The following is a 23,406-nucleotide window of genomic DNA, read 5'->3' as shown; positions in this document are numbered from 1 at the left end:
TTAGTTCTTTTTCAATTTTTTAAAAATAATAATCTAATTTTGGTTTCGGACTGGACAACATATTTGGTCTATAGTCAAAAATATTTTAAATATTTTATTATGTAGATATGAACAACAAAAAAGCATTCAAAGTCTTCTTAGATTTGGTCAGATGAAGTTAATTATTATTTTGGTTATTAATTACAAAAGGTCAATCAACATTTATTAAACTTTCAAAAAGTCAATATCTTTTACATAATAGTCAACTTAATCTTTTCAACATTTCTATATAACAATGTCTTCCTTATAGTAGCAGAGATATCAATACTTACACCTAGCAAATCAAATTCAGTGTTGAGCTTTCTTGTTGAATTAATTAATCTAATTTCTTCAAAACACCTAAGATTCATGCCTATAAAAAGAAATGAATTCAGGATGGATCAAAGAACGATTCAACAAACGTTATTGATGTTATATTTTATGTTAAGTTATAATAGGGTGGAAGGGCAAAAAAATCTATCCAAATTTGAGAATGCGGAGTTAGAGAAACAACTAAAAATTTTGAACAAACCAGCCGTCAAAACAGTAAAGGTATTTTTTTCTTCAAAAAATTTATTTTATTATACTTCTAAGTCGCAAAAGACATTTTATTTGATAATATCACTTTTGTATTGGAGAAAACATTCATTTGTCACATTATTCTCGGGAAATGGAGAAAATTCCCTTTAATTCCTTCTTTCAACGTAAACTTTTGTTGTAGTTGAAGATTGAGCAGGTTAGTCTGTTTCGATTTGTTTGTTTTACTTTTTCTTTTAATTTGATTTGAGAAAAATATTTTTTTCCATTTTTTCAAATTATTTGATTCTATTTTTTCACATAACATGTTTAAACCACAAGATTTAAGAGCACTTTAATATATTCTATATATATTTATTTTAATATCACAAGATTCAAAACAAAATTACCTTTTAAAATTTCATGTCAAATCCAATCAAACAAATGAACTAAAATGGATTAAGCACAATTTTTGCATATGATCTTGCAAATTGGAGTCAAGGGCATAACAATGGCTTAGGACACATCTATCGAAATATTTTTCATTAACATATAATGGCATAGATGAACATTTTCTCAACGAAAGTAGCATAAATGAATAAATACGAATGAATGACCTAGATTAGTCTTTTCTAAAAAAAAATCTTTTTTTTTTAAAAAAAAGCAAAGTAGTAGTATTACCATTTACTAAGAATTGTTCTCGTGAGTATGTTTTGTGTTTAAATGGTACATCTTGTTCTAACTTAGGCTACTTGTTTTATTAATTTTAATTGTTTACAGACTAAATATGGAGATACATACGACTGCGTAGATTTCTACAAACAACGTGCATTTGATAACCCATTATTGAAGGATCATAATTTTCATCCTAAGGCATATCTCTACTCTCTTTTCATTTCGTTGTCATTTTGTTCCTATTGGATATGATATTATTGACATACAGTTGAACATTTGATTGAGCAGATGAAATCTACTTTATCTACAATCAAGAAAGATTCAACCTTCTCATCAACAACTAATAGGTCATGGACAATATGGTCAAAAGATGGAGGATGCCCTTTTGGAACTATTCCTGTTAAGAGAATGACAAAAGATGATCTTGTAAGATTAACTCATATGCCTCCTCCAGAGGATATCACATTCACCGATGAATATGATGTTGTAAGATGATTTATGTCAATTTACTTCTATATATATTGCATATTTATTTCAAACGTAAAAATAAGTTCATTTTCTAATGCAGAGCAACAATAATAGTAGGCCAAATGGAAGATATGTATCTTCACAAGGATATAAGGTGGTATATGGCTATAAAAATTATTTTTTAATGTCCATGTTTTATTTAATGGGATTTGAAGTAATAAAGGAACAAGTTATTCTTAGTTTAATTTGGGCACTCTGTAAGATTTACTAAAAACAATTTTTTTAAAAAATTAGGTTGCAATAGCTCAAATTTCATATAATCCACATAACAAGTTTGCGGGAGCCGGAATGAGTTCTGCTTTGTACAATCCTCAAGTTAATGGACAGCAACACAGTGGATCTCGACTAAAAATTCATAAAGGATCAGATATCTTACAAGCTGGTTGGAGAGTAAGTTTATATCAATTTTTTACTTTATTAATCTATCGTTTACTTGAAGAAGGATGTATGTTAACTATTGAATTTTGTGTTTTTAAGATGTGCATAAGAAAATTTCTTAGCAAATGCTGAATATCTAATAACTATAATATAATATACCTGTTTCGTGTTTTAGGTGGACCCAACGTTATACGGGGATACTAAAACTAGATTTTTTATACATTTCCAGGTAACTATATTTTGTACAGTGGTGATTTCTCTTTTGAGTTTATTAAACTAGTACATCTTTTAGGGTGAGTTTAATGTGAATTTATAATTTTCTCTGTTAATTGGATTAAATGTTTTGAAAATATTTTTCAAATCAACTTAATTTCCTTAAATTTAAGATAATTTTTTTCTTTATAAATAAAGAAAAATATTTTTCAAAAGCATACTTCATTCTAATATTATCATATTTTTTTACCCTACCCAATACTCCATACCCGACCCTCCACATCAAAAAATAAAAACTTATTTTTTTAATTTCAAATAATTTTTTACCCTTTTCCCAATCCCTAAACCCCCCCCCCCCCCTCTACTAAACAAAAATAGTTAAAAAATTCGGAAAAAAAAAATATTTTTTGATAATATTTCAAGCTTACAGATTTTTTACCTCACCCAACTAATTTTAAAGTTAAATTAGATTCCATTAATTCGATATTTTAAATAAAAAATTTAAATATTCAAAAACTATATGAATAGTACTATAATCTGTAACTTTTTGCATATCAATATAATAAAAAAATACATTTTTAAATATTAATTAAAATTCTTAACTTCTTATAATTTAACTCTAAAAATAGAAATCATGACAAATAATAGTAGATAGAGAAAATATTATTTTTACCTAAACAAATTAAAATAGTAATTAAATTGATTTCCGAATATAGCTTTTTTTTAAAAATCTAGAAAAACGCGGAAAGAGAGTGAGAAAAAAAAATAAGAAAAATAAAAAAAAAGTCAAAGAAGACAATAAAGCATGAATCCACAAATTAAAATATAATAAAATAACCCCTCATAAATAAAAATATAATAAAATAACCCCTCATACAACTAATACTAGTCGTACTTTATACTTTATACGTAATAACAGTTTTCATCTACTTTAGTGTAACTCCGAAATTCTTAAATTCTAGATCATCAGAAGCACCAAACTACACACATGGATTACAAAAACAAGCCCTCAACAAAACAATTGTAATAAGAATACGTCCTTTATTACAAATGTAAAAGTAGAATTGACTGCTTATACTATATGAACAAATTTACTTTTCAAATACAAAACTACAATTCTAGAAAGCACAATAAAGTATTGGTGTGCAAAAATCATACCGACTAATAAATTAAATAAAAAAATGATATTTAGTTATTGAATTATTGGATTTTTAATAGGTTTATAAATATATCAAATTATTAATATTCTATCCACTTCATAATAGGTTTGCAATTGTAGCTATGTGATTTTAGTTTTAATTTTAGTTTTGTTGGACTATTTCATATTAGTTTTAGTTTATAATTGTAGGTTGTAACTTTTGCAAGTTTATAAAAGTTTGTACTTTGATTAACATAAGAAATTTCGTTATATATTTTGGTGGTCATGACATATAATTATAGCTTTTGAACAATGTTTTCTCTTATTGATGTAATTTTTCATTATTTTTCTTGTTTCACTATATCAAAAACATTTAGAGAAATGAGAAGTCATATTAAAATTTATGGATATTTTCTTATTGGTTAAATTGAAACTGAACTGATAATGATCAAAATGATAAATCGAAAACCAATAAAGAATATGTTCTTGATTTGTTATTGGGTTAACATATTTAAAAATCAAAAACTGATAATACATAAAATTGAATCGCACCAACCGATGCACACCCCTACAATGAAGTATCTTTTTTTAAAATACATTATGCATATTGTTATTCATTTAAATAATGAAACTTATTTCAATTGAGCACCTTAATATATAGATAAAATATTTTCACCCACCCCATCTCCGAAAAGCCAAAGAACAGGTCAATATACCTGTTGTATACATTAATATACAGTTGAAATATACGCATTATAAGTCTTAGAAAATTCAGGGGTGCATATTTTTGATGAAAATACATTCAAAAATCGATGTACAGGGATGATGCAGAAAAAAACGTTCGAAATTCTGCTCGTATATAACGATATACATAAAATGTATACGTTGGTTTCTCAAAGGGAAATAGGCCCAAAGCCTTAATAATTTCCAGCAGCCATTTGTTGAATTTGGGCCCGAATCCATTTTGGGTCACTTTAGATTTAGGACAGGTCATAAAATTTGGACTTTAAGGCCCCAATTCAATATTTTCCTCCTTTTACTTTTATTCGTATTATTTCGCCTAACTATGTTTATCCTATAGTTTTAACTTAATTAAATCCCAAAGTTGTCATTTCTCTTATACTATATATATATATATATATATATATATTTGATCTCATTAATCCCTTTATGTCCCTTCCCCCTCTTAACTGATATCCTTCTTTTGCTTTTTCTAAAAGAAAACTATATAAATAAAATACATATATGATTAATTAGAAAATAATAGTAATTAAGTAAGTAAATAAAATTTGAATTCACTTAATTTAGACAATATTTAGAAAATATTTGAAAGTCATTTAGTCAAATCGCTAGTCAACCGCGAGTTAGCGGACATTCCGAGGCCTAACACCTTCTCGGAATGTACATTTGAACTTCGAATCTTTTTTAACTAATTTTTATCTGTTTTAAATCTTTTGAAAAAATAATTTTAGATTTTCTTGATTTTACTAAAAAATCAAGTGGCGACTCTGTAATTTGAAAAGTCAATTTTTCTTAAATCATAAAATTAATTGATTTTTTAAAACTTAGTCATTTTTTACTATTATATATTTTTAAGTAAAACAATATAATGAGAAAGATTCCTACAACTTCAATAAAATGATAGACATATGTTGCAATAAAATACATTGGTTACTTTTCTTAAAAGTTTTTTCGATGGATAATAACTTTTAAATAATTCAATAAAAAGTTTTAACAAAAAAAATGTACATGACATCACATCAAAAGGTTCATGGTTACCATAGTGCCACGCTACCAAAGTTTGAAATATGTTAATTCTTCATTTTAATTTACGTGATGTTTAGTTTGATTAAATTTTTTTTAAAAAATTAAAATTTGTGATTTAAGACAAATTATAGATATTGGTGTGATTATATATCATCTCCTTACGAGTAAAATGAATATTTTAAAATCAAGTTATTACTAAGTATAGAAATGTATCAATATTTTAGAGGCTAACTAAAAATAAACGTGTCAGATAAATTAAGACGAAGAAAGTAGTGCATTGCTATTGTATCTCATCAAATCGACTTGTAAATTATCGGGAGCAGCGCAGAGTCGTCATAGTCCATACAAAAAATCAAAATTAATAGTTTATTAACTTGACTCAAACTCACTATTCTATATTTGTAATTTAAAAGCAGCTGAACTAAAAATTTCACCTCTGAAAGTTGATGTATCTCGGTACCATTAACTATACATTACTCCACGTCTCAAATCTATGCAATAATATCTAGATTTCGAGAATCGATAGTTAGAGTGTTGAATGATAACCACTAACCTAGAATGTAGGCTTAGATTGTGAAAGGCATATTTTACCAAACATGTGATACTTCCTTATCCAAACACTATAATTTTTCGTGCAAATTGTTGAATCAAAGTACATACAATCTTTGATATCTCTTGTCATAGTGGGATCAATCGATATTAGATTAGATTGGATAGGCAACATTTCACCAACTAGATTTGCCATTAATTTTCTTCCCATCTTTAGGGAACAATTTGGACCTCTCTTTACTTGCTCAACAACAAATATATCTCTTTGCCATAAGCTACTGATTTTTGACGAGACGTTCTTCTTATCCTCGAGAAAAGGAAGAGGTGAAATTTACTTATCTTCGTTATTTACGTTAAATTTTTATTGTGTGGTATGTATTGCTATATTTGAATTGAAAACAACTCTGTTTCTATTAGAGGAGTAATTTTTGCATACATTCTATAAAATATGGTAAAATTTACATATATTTTATCATTTTCAAAATTAATTTGTGCAATTAAATTTATTATTATTATTATTGTTATTGAAAAACAATTGATGATAAATTAAAGTGAAAGAGTAAAATAAAACTAAATGAAGCATTTTCAACAGATTTCATCTAAAAAGAGACTAAAATATTTTCTTCAAATTGAATTCTTAAATAAGGATCTATTTATTCATAGAATATGAGTAAAATATGGGTAAACTAGTATTTTACCCAACCTATTTTTACCCATATCAAATATGGGCGAATTGAATGATTACCCATTTTATGTTTACCCATTTTTAATCCGTCTATATTTAACCCAATCCGTCTATTTGCCACCTCTAGTGATGATATAATAACAATTAATAATTGGATAATGAAACTTACCAAAGTTATTCCAATATATACGTAATACAACGACCTATTAATTAAAGTTATGTTGTTGTATATATATGTAGATAAACTATGTTTGGTCATGCCAGAAGCAGCGGCGGAACAATGGTGATGTCAGGATGTCCAATTAGATATGCATCCTTCATTGAAAAATTACAATATATATCAAATATTACTTTATAATTATATATTTATTGTATTTCTGAAAATCCTTAGAACCAATGGAGACTTGTGGCGCAGTAACAAGGATATGCAATGTGCTCTACATATATGGTGCCCAAGTTTGAACTCATGTAGGATAATTTATTTTCGAATTTACTATCTAAAGTTTGAACATTGTCGGTGAAAATTTTTATTATGTCACTAGTTAGAAGTTAATGTTTTATTGACAACAAACTATACATTGACCTAGACTACCACCTATTTTTGGACCCCCCAATACAACCCATGGCCCATTTCATATTCCTTCACGATTACATAATTTGATCCTAAAGTAATAAATGTATAGTCAATTTTTTGGATTTTTTAAAATTGTTATAGCAAAAGTTTCAATGGAGAAAACATAATATAAGTAGATAACCTAATACCAAAAAAAAAAAGGGTTCTAAAATTTTTTTACATTGTATATGTAAATTATATAATATACTGTCAATTTCTTTTTCAGGTATAAATATAAGAGACAACGAATTCTCTTAATTAACTTTTTTTCTTTATATATATATTTTATTTTTTTAAATCATCAACAAAAATACTAATAAGTCATAAATACAATATCTACAAATGGGACGGAGTACCACAACAATAATTACTATTACGACAACTCTTTGTCATGATGTTCTAAATTTAGTGATAGATTTTGAATACATTGGATGTGAACATTAAAGATTGACAAAATCTTTCTACTTTTTATTATTTTCTTAAAATCATTCTTCGAGTTAGTTGAGCTGAAACATTATTTTTTTTTATCTGCACAAAACATAAAATATAAATAATACAATATTTGAGAATAGTCAGTTACAAACGTGACAATTCGAAGGAGGTGCAGTGGGGGGTGGGGTATGTGAAACTTTCCTTTTTGACCAAAATTAGAAGATCATGAAAGGGACTAAGGGGGGTCTCAAAGATTTATCAACCACATTTTCATTCAATGTCCCTTGTAACTTTCTTTAATATAATCTACGAGTTTATATATTATTAAAGAGAAAAATTAATTATTAATTAAAAAATTTATTAGTTATATAAGCGATTCAACAATGGTTAAGCGATAAAAATCTTTTGATATTCTCTGTTGAGTGTTGATCATGTCTCTGATAAAATAGTCATAATTTTTTACTACAAATTCTTATTAATGTAAACTTGATGACATTATAAAAAAGACTTATAGGGCTTTAATTAGATGGAACATATGATACCTAGCGATTGTTTATATTCAAAAAGATATGATTGTTTAAAATTGTCCAATTGCATAAATTAATGAGAAAATTTTAATCAAAAGAAATGCTTGAACATAGTTCACTGTATATCTATAAATGCTTGAATGTTGTCAATATTTTTTGTCAAAAATTATTTATATAAATATTAAAACATTCATCATATATCTATAAATATTTATATGTTAATTTGATTATTGTTGTATATTAATTTTAAGAATAATGTATATATCAACAAACATTAAATCTTGAATCATCTTCTGCTGGTACTACTTTTTCTTTAGTAAGTATTTTTTTAATTTTTTTTTGAACATTTTGTGGAAATTAATTTGTCACATCATTTCCTTAATATCTTTTTTGGCTTGCCGTTTATGAAGAAAATGTGCCAAATAAATCTCACTTATTTAAGTAAGGTTTCCTAATAATTGCAATTAGTGTACGTTGCGGTATCAATCAATCCTAATATAATTCAATATGCACGCATTATAAGTTACACGTCCTTTTCTACATATTATTTAATCACATCTTTATATAACAAGACTTTGAACTAACAAATCATCACTTTTAATTAACTAACTAAGAATTATTCATGGATAGCAATGGTCAATGGTTTCACATTTATTAATAATCTTGATTTCGACATATAACAAGAGTTTTAGAAGTCATTTATTCCTAAAACTCGCCTTGGACTCAATACAGGATATTGTTAGGTGTGCGAATAAAGTATTTCATATTAAAAGCTAGAAAAAAAGAAGAAGCTACGTTTATACAAGACTAGTCATGATATATATATGATATTTGGCTAAAAGTATATATTTATAGCACATTATCATAGCGTATATCTAATTCATAATTATGTTGATACATCGTTATTTTGGATGTCTTTACATTTGTTACAAGTTCTATGTGTAAAAGAGTACTCGCTCATGAGTTGTGAGCATTCAAGCCTGTCAAGGACGCAGCCAAGTCTTTTGGGTCAGCTGGAATTAAATTGGGCTGAGACTTTTGGTGACTTAAAAGTGGGCTGAAAGAAAATTATGTTGGGCTTGGGAATATGACGGGGTTGGGCTGGGAATTATAAAGTGGGAATTGGGCTGAGAATAAATAAATATTATAGGGATAGAATGTAATTTATCATTTACAGTATGTCATTTGCCTAATTTTTACAATAATAAAGTATGCTGGAAATTGGCCCAACTTTGGTCAAGTAGAGCAAAATACTGATTAAATTTTTTAAAAATAACCAAATAAATTGCAAATTCGGTCAAATTGGATAAGACGAATTAATATCAAATTGAAGGCTTGTGTAACTGATGTTGTAATTTTTGTAAAAGTTTATAATTTTGTTTGCTTAAAAAATATTGAATCTGTCCTAAATTAAATGGTTTTAAATAAATGAATTGATATTAGTTTTTTCTTCTCCATATTATCCAAGTTGAAGACATTTGAACAGGTATTTGTTATGCTTACATGTGCGTTATCAATGAATTCCCGAGCAATTCTCAACCAACATATGCGATTCATTCCCGTAAAGATTATAACACACAAGAAGACCCCTTACCGCTCCGTGGGGAGCGGGATGAGTGATACATCTGGCGAGCGCCGGTGAAGAACGCAAGCAAGGCTGGAGCTCGGGTATTGATATATTCCATCAAGAGAAAGGAGGCAGACTGGTAAGAAGGCCAACCACATAGGGGGGGCGAACCGAAAAACTCAGCTTTTCGGAGAAGCAAGCTCGCCTTCCTTTTTGATCATTTTGATAGAGGGGGATGAAGATGTGATAATAAGTTTTTTTTTATTTTCTTTTGCAGATGAAAGACTCCCAACCCAATTCAACACAGTATACTGAATGGATACTTATTGCTAAATATATAAGGTTGAAAATAATTATATATTATACATATGCATTTATATTAATAGCAAGAGAATGGGAGAGGAAGGAGAGATGTGAGCGGAAGAGAGGTGAACTATATATGTATATAGGTTAAATAATTGTATAATATACATATGTATCTGTATATTCTGGCGAATTATACATATACAAACGTGACTAATTATACAAACTCAAAGTCAGCCCACGTAATTAATTTATAATATTAGTCGCGAGTGATAGTTATAGCAAACTATAGCTATGATAAGTAATTAAATAACATAAATTTGCTTAGCTGCATAATTTCTCCAACTCAATAGATCAAGGCCCATGTATCCGTTAGCTCAGGCCCAGAAAATCGTAATTACTAAGGCCCAAATTAGTCATTGTTTTGTCTGAATCTTTAATTCAGTTCATAAGCTACTTGGTTATAAAATTGTTTTTAGTACAAAGTATTATATTTCAGAAGGTAAAAAGATTCGGTGCGAATTTAAATTAGTTGATATTGAATATTGGGTAAAAAAAAATTTATGATATATGTTAGTATTACGAAAGGTATTACCACAATATTCATGATAGTTCGGAGAATAATTATCTATTTTAATTTTTATTTAAATTTATCGAAAATAAAGATTTAAAGACATTCCTCAACTCTAAGTATTGCTTATAATTATCCTCAAATAATAGCTTTGGTCAAAATATTTGCACATTACTTTAGTTCTTTTTCAATTTTTTAAAAATAATAATCTAATTTTGGTTTCGGACTGGACAACATATTTGGTCTATAGTCAAAAATATTTTAAATATTTTATTATGTAGATATGAACAACAAAAAAGCATTCAAAGTCTTCTTAGATTTGGTCAGATGAAGTTAATTATTATTTTGGTTATTAATTACAAAAGGTCAATCAACATTTATTAAACTTTCAAAAAGTCAATATCTTTTACATAATAGTCAACTTAATCTTTTCAACATTTCTATATAACAATGTCTTCCTTATAGTAGCAGAGATATCAATACTTACACCTAGCAAATCAAATTCAGTGTTGAGCTTTCTTGTTGAATTAATTAATCTAATTTCTTCAAAACACCTAAGATTCATGCCTATAAAAAGAAATGAATTCAGGATGGATCAAAGAACGATTCAACAAACGTTATTGATGTTATATTTTATGTTAAGTTATAATAGGGTGGAAGGGCAAAAAAATCTATCCAAATTTGAGAATGCAGAGTTAGAGAAACAACTAAAAATTTTGAACAAACCAGCCGTCAAAACAGTAAAGGTATTTTTTTCTTCAAAAAATTTATTTTATTATACTTCTAAGTCGCAAAAGACATTTTATTTGATAATATCACTTTTGTATTGGAGAAAACATTCATTTGTCACATTATTCTCGGGAAATGGAGAAAATTCCCTTTAATTCCTTCTTTCAACGTAAACTTTTGTTGTAGTTGAAGATTGAGCAGGTTAGTCTGTTTCGATTTGTTTGTTTTACTTTTTCTTTTAATTTGATTTGAGAAAAATATTTTTTTCCATTTTTTCAAATTATTTGATTCTATTTTTTCACATAACATGTTTAAACCACAAGATTTAAGAGCACTTTAATATATTCTATATATATTTATTTTAATATCACAAGATTCAAAACAAAATTACCTTTTAAAATTTCATGTCAAATCCAATCAAACAAATGAACTAAAATGGATTAAGCACAATTTTTGCATATGATCTTGCAAATTGGAGTCAAGGGCATAACAATGGCTTAGGACACATCTATCGAAATATTTTTCATTAACATATAATGGCATAGATGAACATTTTCTCAACGAAAGTAGCATAAATGAATAAATACGAATGAATGACCTAGATTAGTCTTTTCTAAAAAAAAATCTTTTTTTTTTAAAAAAAAGCAAAGTAGTAGTATTACCATTTACTAAGAATTGTTCTCGTGAGTATGTTTTGTGTTTAAATGGTACATCTTGTTCTAACTTAGGCTACTTGTTTTATTAATTTTAATTGTTTACAGACTAAATATGGAGATACATACGACTGCGTAGATTTCTACAAACAACGTGCATTTGATAACCCATTATTGAAGGATCATAATTTTCATCCTAAGGCATATCTCTACTCTCTTTTCATTTCGTTGTCATTTTGTTCCTATTGGATATGATATTATTGACATACAGTTGAACATTTGATTGAGCAGATGAAATCTACTTTATCTACAATCAAGAAAGATTCAACCTTCTCATCAACAACTAATAGGTCATGGACAATATGGTCAAAAGATGGAGGATGCCCTTTTGGAACTATTCCTGTTAAGAGAATGACAAAAGATGATCTTGTAAGATTAACTCATATGCCTCCTCCAGAGGATATCACATTCACCGATGAATATGATGTTGTAAGATGATTTATGTCAATTTACTTCTATATATATTGCATATTTATTTCAAACGTAAAAATAAGTTCATTTTCTAATGCAGAGCAACAATAATAGTAGGCCAAATGGAAGATATGTATCTTCACAAGGATATAAGGTGGTATATGGCTATAAAAATTATTTTTTAATGTCCATGTTTTATTTAATGGGATTTGAAGTAATAAAGGAACAAGTTATTCTTAGTTTAATTTGGGCACTCTGTAAGATTTACTAAAAACAATTTTTTTAAAAAATTAGGTTGCAATAGCTCAAATTTCATATAATCCACATAACAAGTTTGCGGGAGCCGGAATGAGTTCTGCTTTGTACAATCCTCAAGTTAATGGACAGCAACACAGTGGATCTCGACTAAAAATTCATAAAGGATCAGATATCTTACAAGCTGGTTGGAGAGTAAGTTTATATCAATTTTTTACTTTATTAATCTATCGTTTACTTGAAGAAGGATGTATGTTAACTATTGAATTTTGTGTTTTTAAGATGTGCATAAGAAAATTTCTTAGCAAATGCTGAATATCTAATAACTATAATATAATATACCTGTTTCGTGTTTTAGGTGGACCCAACGTTATACGGGGATACTAAAACTAGATTTTTTATACATTTCCAGGTAACTATATTTTGTACAGTGGTGATTTCTCTTTTGAGTTTATTAAACTAGTACATCTTTTAGGGTGAGTTTAATGTGAATTTATAATTTTCTCTGTTAATTGGATTAAATGTTTTGAAAATATTTTTCAAATCAACTTAATTTCCTTAAATTTAAGATAATTTTTTTCTTTATAAATAAAGAAAAATATTTTTCAAAAGCATACTTCATTCTAATATTATCATATTTTTTTACCCTACCCAATACTCCATACCCGACCCTCCACATCAAAAAATAAAAACTTATTTTTTTAATTTCAAATAATTTTTTACCCTTTTCCCAATCCCTAAACCCCCCCCCCCCTCTACTAAACAAAAATAGTTAAAAAATTCGGAAAAAAAAAATATTTTTTGATAATATTTCAAGCTTACAGATTTTTTACCTCACCCAACCATTATCACGCCTAACCCCATTCCCCAAACCCCAACTCCCAAAAAAAAAATTTAAATTTTTAAAATTTCAATTTTACCCCATTCCATACCCTAACTACGCAACCTCCTCCTCCCAACTCCACCCACACAAAACCCTCGTCAAATTTTCTTTGTATAAAAATTATACTTGAAAAATATTTTAAATTTTAAAAGATTCATTTTTTTTCGCCATTACCCACCCCTAATCCCTAAACTCCCTATCCAATCATTTTTTAAAAAATCTTTTTTATGTCACCCCTACCCATCTGGTCAACCCCAGCCCCAACCCTAATCAATTTTAAAAAAGAATTATTTTTTGAAAATTATCTTAGATTAATAATTTTTATTTTTTACGCCATTCAACCCCTACCACCCCCCCCCCTTTTAATTTCTTTTTTAAAAATAATTTTTTTTAAAAATATTTCAAATATAAAAAATTTCATTTTTTATGTCAAACCTACACCTACCCCTCCCTCCACCTCCCCACATCAATTTTTTTTCAAAAAATTAAAATATATTTCAAAATTATAAAATATCTTTTTTAAACACCATCCCTACACTCAATCCCCCCCCCCCCCTCCGCCACCTTATTTTAAATTTTTTTGTTTTTTTGAAAACTATTTATGGTTCACGACATAAGTCAGATCTTAAGGTAGAATTTTGGAACGGTCGTCGAAATTCTATCCTAGTTCGGGTGTTAGCTTCGGGTCCTAAATCGATTATTCGCGTTGATTTTCAAGAACTTTTTTACTAAAGAGTATTTTCTAGTCTCAAGTGAAGATATTTTCTGGAAGATGTTTCATTTACCAACCAAATATTAAAAAAGAATTCTACTCACCAAATAACATGAGAAAATAACTTAAAAATTCATTTATTTTTTTCAAGAAAACATTATGTAGGAAAGCACTTTTCAAGAAACACATTTTCCTTCGTAGAAAACACACCTTTAGTTTAACTATCTACCTTTATTTTTAAGCATGTATGAGATATATCTATTTTTGTAGGCTGGTAAAATTCATTGTTTCAATACACTATGTCCCGGCTTTGTACAAGTAAACCATGACTTCCCTCTTGATTATTCATTCATGCATATTATTTCACAACGTGGAGGAAAAATTTGGAGTGTGGAAGTGCACATTGATCGGGTACATTTTATATTGTCTTTATTTTTCTTATTTAGAGTCTTTGAATATTTTATACAGATATAGAAATTATAGTTAAGAGATAACATAATATTGTTATTGACAAGTTATTATTATTATTATTTTTTTGAAAAAAGGACTTATCCGGTAATTGGTGGCTTTTAATGAGACAAGACTTTACGCGAATAGGTTTCTGGCCACAAAGTCTCTTCACTGACTTGAAAAGTTTTGCTACGAATGTTGATTGGGGAGGAGTTGTATATAGTCCACCAGGTGTACCAAAACCTCCAATGGGCTCAAGCTATTTTCCTATTGAAAACAGTTCCTATGATGCTTATTGCGATGATCTTACAATTATCAACGAGAAAGGAGAAACAATTGAAGTAGATACAACAATCACACATACCGATAATCCGTACAAGGTTGAATTTATACAACTTTCACGTGGTGCAAAACACATATATTTTGTTCTTTATGGGGGACCGAGTGAAAGTACACATGTTTAATAGTAAAGAAGTCCAAATCCTGAAAGAAGTTGAAGAAAATTGTTCCTATTTGTTCTATATACACCTTTAGTTTGAATGTTATATGGTCTTCCAAAGAAATGCAAAGGAAAATTGTCCAAAATATCTCTCAATTTTCATTTATTTGTTGATCTTGCCATTACCATTAAAATTGAGTTATTTATACTCTTGATGTCTATAAACTTGTCACCCGTATCCCTCAATTGGATGAAAAACTCCAAATCAACAACAAAAAATTATTTTTGATAAAATTACTGGATTAAAAAAATCAATCGTAGCCCAACTAACCAGATAATTATTTGCCAAATTAAATCCGCAAATACATCTCTCTATTTTCACCTCTTTACAAAAATTCTCATCCATTTCTCCTCCTCATCTTTTCTCTTCTAAATTTGCTATATATTCTACTTACTGTGCGATCTGTTTTTCTTCTAAAATTATCATTTGTATTTCTCATTTTTTTCATATAAACACAATAATTTACTCATTAAGAAAACAAACAATTAAATGTGGCGTCTGGACACCGAGAAGGACTCATAGCATTCGAAATAACATAACATAGGGTAAAATGTGGAAAATTAATTTTTTTTACATATTGAGGTACACATAGACCTCTCACATACTACGTAAAAAGTTTACTTAGACTCCTCACATATGAAGCTTACATAAGTTTCTCATTCAGTCAACATAACCAATATAATAAGATTTAGTCTAGGAACATCGTCCCACATTAAACCATCTAAAACAAAGTAGAACATGTGCATAGCCCTTATACATATTCATATTTGCCACATTTTAATACACTTATAATACAATGTGACAATTTTTTACCAAACAAACATAATATATTTCAAAAACAATAATAATTCAAATATATCGCATACAATTCACTTTTAATATATATTACAGATTTATTACAATATTGCTATAAATGGTAATAAACAAAAAATCACTAAAATCAAAAATTATTACTTTAAAAATATATTTATTCATGTAATTTTTTCTATTATTTTCATCTAAACAAATTAAGATAGTAATTAAATTAATTTCTGGATATAACTTTTTTTTAAAAAAATCTAGAAAAAACAAGGAAAGAGAGTGAGAAAAAAGTAAAAAAAAAGAAATAAAAGTCAAAGAAGACAATAGAGCATGAATCCACAAATTAAAATATAATAAAATTACCCCTCGTAAATAAAAATATAATAAAATAACCCCTCGTACAACTAATACTAGTCGTACTTTATACGCAATAACATTTTTCATCTACTTTAGTGTAGCTCCGAAATTCTTAAATTCTAGATCATCAGAAGAACCAAACTATACACATGGATTACAAAAACAAGCCCTCAACAAAACAATTGTAATAAGAGTACGTCCTTTATTACAAATATAAAAATAGAATTGACTACTTACACTATATGAACAAATTTACTTTTCAAATACAAAACTACAATTTAAGAGAGCACAATAAAGTATGGGTGTGCAGAAATCGTACCGATCAATAAATCAAACAAAAAAAAAGTATTTAGTTATTGGGTTTTTAATGGGTTTATAAAAAAAATTATTGGGCTATTGGTTTAATATTAATTTTGGAATTTTTTTCAAAATGTCAATATTTTAACATTTAAGAGGATTTTCAAATAAAACTCAACTTTGATTTTTTTCCCTCCATAATCTTAATCTTTTTTTATTAGTTTGTATTCATTCCAATAGGTATGCCAAATGAATCTATAGTTATTTAAGAAACATATTTGTATTCATATATTTTTTCATATGTATTTGTTTATTTCTTTGAAAATTTTGTATTTCGTATTCATTTCAATATGTATTTTATTCGTATTTCTATTTATTCTCTTGTTTTTACTTAGAATATTGCATAATAATATATAAAAAAACAAAATAGTAGTATGAAGAAAAAGTGAGATAATAGTTTTTAGAGAAGGAAAATATCACTTAAAATTCTCATCATTAACAATTTAAAAAAAAAAAACTCCTTTTTCATTAACTTTCCTTTGTTATGTTTTCATTTTATTTGTATACCAAATATTTTTTACATTTTATGTGCTCACTTTACCATACAAACTAAAATTGATTTTTTTTTCTTTCAAACTACAAATTGTATTTCGGTGATCAAAATTGTATTACTTGATTACCATATAAATATATATACATGTATTTATATGATTTATGAAAGGGTAGAAGATTTTTGGAGGAAATAGCATACTTGGTGAAAATAATAAATTTTGTTGAGGAATAATATAATATTCTAAAAAAATAAATACAAATTGACTATGAAAGAAATAAGAATACAAGATTTTGAAAAACATATAGCATACATAGTAAAATAATATAATCAACATACAATATTCTAAAAAAATACAAATTAACTGTTGAAAAACATGATACATATATGTTTAAGAAATATAAATTCATATGAGATAGCGTACATAGTGAAAATGATATAATCAGAATACAATATTCTAAAAAAATATAAATTGTCTGTTGAAAAATAGGATATATTTATGCTTAAGAAATACAAATTCATAGGAGATACGTATTTGAATGACTACAAATAAAAAAGAAATACAATGTTCTTAATAAAAATACAAATGATGAGTAGACAAGAATAATTGACAAACAAAAATTAATATGAATATTATTCTGATATGAATACAATTTTGCAACCTTCTTCTTTGACTCTCTCTTTCTTCTTCGTCTACTATGTTCCTTTTTTAAAATTCTTTTCACCAAATTCAAATTTGAATCTGTGTTTATTTGTGAATTAATAACCATATAAGCAAAATTCGAAATTATTAAATATGAATATATAAAAAAGATCAAACAATATAATCTTATGTATGAATGCTTATATGGCTTAATACAAATTACAATCTACTAAATCTCAAATATGAAAATAAAACCATAAAAATAGTATTTCAAATACTAAAATTCCGAAATGCATAAATATTTGATCAGTATGTTAACAAACTCATATAAAAATTGAAAAAATAACAAAAAATTGTAATACATACAATCCAAAATTCAACATAATTTTTTATTTCGAAAACAAAATCTTATGAAATCTCGCAAAATAAAAGATGATTACGAAAATATCTTTATGTATTGAGAGATTTCTTGAATTAATCGATAGATCTGAACAAATTGATATGAACTTGAATAATTGGTTCTTCTTCAATAATGAGAGACAATAATGGTGAAAATGGTAAAAGAGAAATTTTTTTTGAAAATCTTAAAGATGAAAATAAATTTAATAGTATTAAAGTTTAGAAGAAGTCTAAATGGATAGTGAATATATTTAATGTTGGACTGTTTTGAGAAATAAAAGAAAAGACAAATAATAGTATTTACAAATTTATTTACAATATTGACATTTTGACTAAATATTTTAAAGTGTAGATGTTTTTACTAATTTAAGTTAGGAATTGTGACTACTTTACTAATTTTTTCATACTATTTGGTTATTGGTTAAACCAATAACCCAATAAGACGATAATAATTTATAACTTTACCCTTCCTAAATATTAGATATTAGTAATTTCATATATAACTAGACATTATAACTATATCAAATTATTAATACTCTACCCACTTCACACTAGGTTTGCAATTGTAGCTATTTGATTTTAGTTTTAGTTTTAGTTTTAGTCTTGTTGGACTATTTCATATTATTTTTAGTTTATAATTGTAGGTTGTAACTTTTGCAAGTTTATGAAGGTCTATAATTTGATTTAACATAAGAAATTTCATTTTATATTTTGGCGGTCATGACATATAGTTATAGCTCTTGAACAATGTTTTCTCTTATTGATGTAATTTCTCATTATTTTTCTTGTTTCACTATATCAAAAATATTTAGAGAAATGAGAAGTCAAATAATATTTTACGGATTGGTTAAACCAAAACTGAACTGATAACGATTAAAATGATAAACCGAAAATTGATAAAGAATATCTTCTTGGTTTGTTATTGGGTTAACATATTTAAAAATTAAAAATCGATAATACATAAAACCGAATCACACCAACCGATGCACACCCCTACAATGAAATACCTTTTTTTAAAAATACATTATGCATACTTTTATTTATTTAAATAATAAAATTTATTTCAATTGAGCACCTTAATGTATAGATAAAATATTTTTATTAAATACTTTTAACTCTATATAGTAAAATTAATTATTTAAAATATGTGATATTCTTTAATTATATGCATTAGCCATTATAAGTCATCAAATCTCACATCTTTACAGATGAGGCTTATATGTTAATATATTTTATGTAATTAAATTAATTGTCTAATAGACATTTAAGAATATTCACAAAAAAAAATCCAGAATTTGAGTTGAAAATGCTTGATAGAAACTTTTTATCATGTGTTTCAAAAGCTCAATTTGAACCGATAGTAATTCTAATATTTAAATAAAATTGGGATAATGCACAAGTACCCTCTTAACCTATGTCCGAAATCTCAGAGACACACTTATGTTATACTAAGGTCCTATTACCCTCCTGAACTTATTTTATAAGTAATTTTCTACCCTTTTTAGCATACGTGGCACTAGTTTGAAAAAAAAGAGTCAACCTTCGTTAGACACACAAGATAGTGCCACGTAGGTCGAAAAGACGTAAAAAATTATTAATAAAATAAGTTCAGGGGGATAATAGGACCTTATTATAGTATAAGTGTGTCTCTGAAATTTCGGGCATAGGCTGAGGGTGTACTTGGGCATTATCCCAATAAAATTTACTAACTAGTTTAAGAAGTTATAAATATTGTTATTAAACCTTTTTTACTACTCTCCTTGTCCATATTAATATAGCATTATTTCCTTCTCAGACAATCTCATCTTATATTTGATGAAATTATTTTTAGTCACAGATTTACAAGATTAGTTTTGGAGGCATATGATCTTTGAACTTTTGACCTAGCTTGTCTAGGAACAAAGTTTCAAGTTTAACAAGTTCGGCATTTGATTTTAAATTCATATGACAAGTGAAGTCAAAGTTAAGTTCAAGATTATTAGATATCATTTCTTACAAATATTTACAACGAATCCCAAATAACAAATTTTGAGATTTTTAAACGTTATGTTCAATTGAACATTTTTACATAAATCGAGAGGGAGTGTCTTTAGGTCATCAGTTTATTATATGTTCCTCGTGATATAGAGTAGAATCTTATAGTCAATCTCAACTTGTTTAGAACTGAAGCTTAATTAATTCGAAAGTAATGATGCTCATCATGGACTACAAAAGCCAACACTCAACAAAACAGTAAAGTAAAGAAGAAGAAAACAAACATTTCAAATCTTGAAACAACAACTCAAGAAAGGCTACTTTTGATGCATAAGCATATTTTTATTCTATTCCAAGCCTCTCCCCAACAGGTTTCGCGTACTCGAGAAGCTTATGTTGGTCACTGTCCCTCTGCATACACCTCTTAAAGGGAAAAAGATGTAGTGATAAGTTATAATTACTCTACTTTGATTTGTGTAAAAATGAGCATATGGGCAATAGGTGAATTTGAGTTTTTTTTTAGTTTTCAAAAAGGTTACTCATGATATGAATAATATTTTTGATGTTTTAATAGTCTGAATATCTTGATAAACTGATCAAAATATTTAAGATAAACTAATATAACATCATTCCAAGTTAAATTTAGAACCATAAAACTAGATTCTATTGTGCTAAATGAAAATATTTTTGAAATAATCCCCTAATTGAAATGCGCTGGAAATATTTTTGAAATAAATGATGTACAAAATACCCATAAAACTAATAGGTCATCGACAATATGGTCAAGAGATAGAGGATGCCCTTTTGGAACTATTCCTGTTAAGAGAATGACAAAAGATGATCTGATAAGATTAACTCGTATGCCTCCTCCAGAGGATGTCACATTCAACGATGAATATGATGTTGTAAGATGATTATGTCAATTTACTTCTATATATCTTGTGTATTTCAAACGTAAAAATAAGTTCATTTTCTAATGCAGAGCAACAACAATAATAGGCCAAATGGAATATACATATCTTCACAAGGATATAAGGTGGTATATGACTATAGTTATTATTTTTTAATGTCCATGTTTTATTTGATTGGATTTGAAGTAATAAAGGAACAATTTATTCTTAGTTTAATTTGGATACTCTGTAAGATTTACTAAAAACAATTTAAAAAATTCAGGTTGCAATAGCTCAAATTTCATATAATCCACATAACAAGTTTGCGGGAGCCGGAATGATTACTGCTTTATACAATCCTCAAGTTAATGGACAACAACACAGTGGATCTCGACTAAAAATTCATAAAGGATCAGATATCTTACAAGTTGGTTGGAGAGTAAGTTTATATCAATTTTTTATTTCATTATTCGATCATTTTGTGGAAAAAGGATGTGTGTTAACTATTGAATTTTGTGCTTTTAAGAGTATATTAGAAAATTTGTTATCACATGTTGAATATTTAATAACTATAATATAATATCTCTGTTTCGTGCTTTAGGTGGACCCAACGTTATACGGGGATATTAAAACTAGATTGTTTATACATTTTCAGGTAACTATCTTTTGTACCATGGTGATTTTCCTTTTGAGTTCATTAAACTAGTATATCTTTTAGGGTGTGTTTAGTGTGTATTTATAATTTTCTCATGTCCATTGGATTAAATCTTTTAGAAAATGATTTCCAAATCAACTTAATTTTCTTAAATTTAAGAAATATGATTTTTCTTAAAAAATAAAGAAAAATATTTTTCAAAAGCCTACTTCATTCTAATATTACAATATTTTTTACTCTATCCCAACCGACCCTCCACATTAAATAATAAAATCTTACTTTTTTAATTTCAAATATTCTTTTACTTTTATCTCCAATCCCTAAACCAATCCCCCTCCACCGAAAAAAAATAGTTAAAAAATTCAAAAATTATTGTTTTGAAAAATATTTCAAACTTACAGACTTTTTACCTTATTTCAAGCTTACAGACTTTTTACCTCACCCAATCACTATCATGCCTATCCCCTCCCCCCACTCTCAAAAAAAGAGTCAAATTTTTAAAATTTCATTTTTACCCATCCCATACCCTAACTACGCAACCTCTTCCCCCCACACAAGAACCTCGTCAAATTTTCATTTTTAAAAATATTTTTTTCTTCATTCCCCACTCCTAATTCCTAAACCCCTACTCCAATCAGTTTTAGAAAATCTATTTTATGTCACCACTACCCCTCCGGCCAACTCCAACTCCTATCATTTTCTTTTTTTAAAAAAACTATTTTTTGTATCTCAGATTTATTAATTTTGATTTTTTACGTCTCCCAACCCTACCAACCCCCCCCCCCCCGTTAATTTCTTTTTAAAAAATTATTTTTATTAAAATAAATTCAAATATATAAAATTTCATTTTTTTATGTCAGACCTACACCCCCACCCCCAACATCAATTTTTTTTTTCAAAAAAATCGAAATGTATTTCAAAATTTCTTTTTTTTTACACCATCCCTACACTCAACTCCCCCCCCCCCCCAATCCGCCCCCTTATTTTAAAAAATTGTTTTTAAAAAATATTTATGGTTCAAGACACGAGTCAGATCTTAAGGTCGAATTTTTGAGCGACCGTCGAGATTTTGTCCTAGTTTGGGTGTAAGGTTGGGGTCCTAGATCGATTATTCGGGTTCATTTTCAAGAACGTTTTTTTTTACTAAAGAATATTCTCTATCTCAAGCAAAAAATTAAAGATATTTTCTGAAAAATGTGTTTCATTTACCAACCAAACATTAAAAAAGAATTCTACTCACCAACCAACATGAGAAAATAACTTAGAAATCCACTTATTCTTTTCAAGAAAACATTATGTAGGAAAACATTATTCAGGAAACACATTTTCCTTCATAGAAAACATACTGTTAGTTTAACTATCTACCTTTATTTTTAAGCATGCATGAGATATATCTATTTTTGTAGGCTGGTAAAATTCATTGTTTCAATACATTATGTCCCGGCTTTGTACAAGTAAACCATGACATACCTCTTGATACTCCATTCATGAATATTTCACATCGTGGAGGAGAACAGTGGGGTATAACAGTACACATTGATCGGGTACATTTTATATTATCTTTATTTTTTTTATTTAGAGTCTTTGAATATTTCATACAGATATAGGAATTATAGTTAAGAGATAACATAAATATTATTATGATAACTTATTAATATTATTTATTTTTTTTTAAAAAAGGACTTATCAGGAAATTGGTGGCTTTTA

The 23,406-nt window shown here is 27.4% G+C and overlaps 2 protein-coding genes across 3 annotated transcripts; both read left to right on the top strand.

The window, feature by feature from the left end:
* The first annotated feature begins 308 nt into the window (after nt 1-308).
* Nucleotides 309-6,891, top strand: LOC138337258 (protein neprosin-like). Of its 2 annotated transcripts, none has more exons than XM_069287132.1 (7): nt 309-570; nt 1,315-1,407; nt 1,498-1,695; nt 1,778-1,831; nt 1,972-2,127; nt 2,291-2,344; nt 6,708-6,891. In XM_069287132.1, the coding sequence occupies exons 1-7, from the start codon at nt 388-390 to the stop codon at nt 6,771-6,773; spliced, it is 804 nt and encodes a 267-aa protein (XP_069143233.1). In that variant the 5' UTR covers nt 309-387; the 3' UTR covers nt 6,774-6,891. The 2 variants fall into 2 exon arrangements, with proteins under 2 accessions (XP_069143233.1, XP_069143232.1); XM_069287131.1 differs by lacking the exon at nt 6,708-6,891 and adding an exon at nt 3,291-3,543 and having other exon boundaries at nt 313-570.
* A 4,067-nt stretch (nt 6,892-10,958) lies between these two features.
* LOC112941798 (protein neprosin-like) lies at nt 10,959-15,218 on the top strand. The gene is made up of 8 exons (XM_069287130.1): nt 10,959-11,226; nt 11,971-12,063; nt 12,154-12,351; nt 12,434-12,487; nt 12,628-12,783; nt 12,947-13,000; nt 14,454-14,594; nt 14,729-15,218. The coding sequence occupies exons 1-8, from the start codon at nt 11,044-11,046 to the stop codon at nt 15,095-15,097; spliced, it is 1,248 nt and encodes a 415-aa protein (XP_069143231.1). The 5' UTR covers nt 10,959-11,043; the 3' UTR covers nt 15,098-15,218.
* Nucleotides 15,219-23,406: the final 8,188 nt, after the last annotated feature.

The sequence above is a fragment of the Solanum lycopersicum genome, chromosome 7, assembly GCF_036512215.1.
Source record: "Solanum lycopersicum chromosome 7, SLM_r2.1".
Lineage (NCBI taxonomy): Eukaryota > Viridiplantae > Streptophyta > Magnoliopsida > Solanales > Solanaceae > Solanum > Solanum lycopersicum.
This window is presented reverse-complemented; position numbering and strand designations above follow the sequence as displayed.

Coding starts and splice junctions, on each gene's coding strand:
- LOC138337258 (XM_069287131.1), top strand. CDS start 388: ATGCCTATAAAAAGAAATGAATTCAGGATGGATCAAAGAACGATTCAA. Junction 1,696..1,777: donor TCACCGATGAATATGATGTT/GTAAGATGATTT, acceptor TTTCTAATGCAG/AGCAACAATAATAGTAGGCC. Junction 2,128..2,290: donor TCTTACAAGCTGGTTGGAGA/GTAAGTTTATAT, acceptor TTCGTGTTTTAG/GTGGACCCAACGTTATACGG.
- LOC112941798 (XM_069287130.1), top strand. CDS start 11,044: ATGCCTATAAAAAGAAATGAATTCAGGATGGATCAAAGAACGATTCAA. Junction 12,784..12,946: donor TCTTACAAGCTGGTTGGAGA/GTAAGTTTATAT, acceptor TTCGTGTTTTAG/GTGGACCCAACGTTATACGG. Junction 13,001..14,453: donor GATTTTTTATACATTTCCAG/GTAACTATATTT, acceptor CTATTTTTGTAG/GCTGGTAAAATTCATTGTTT.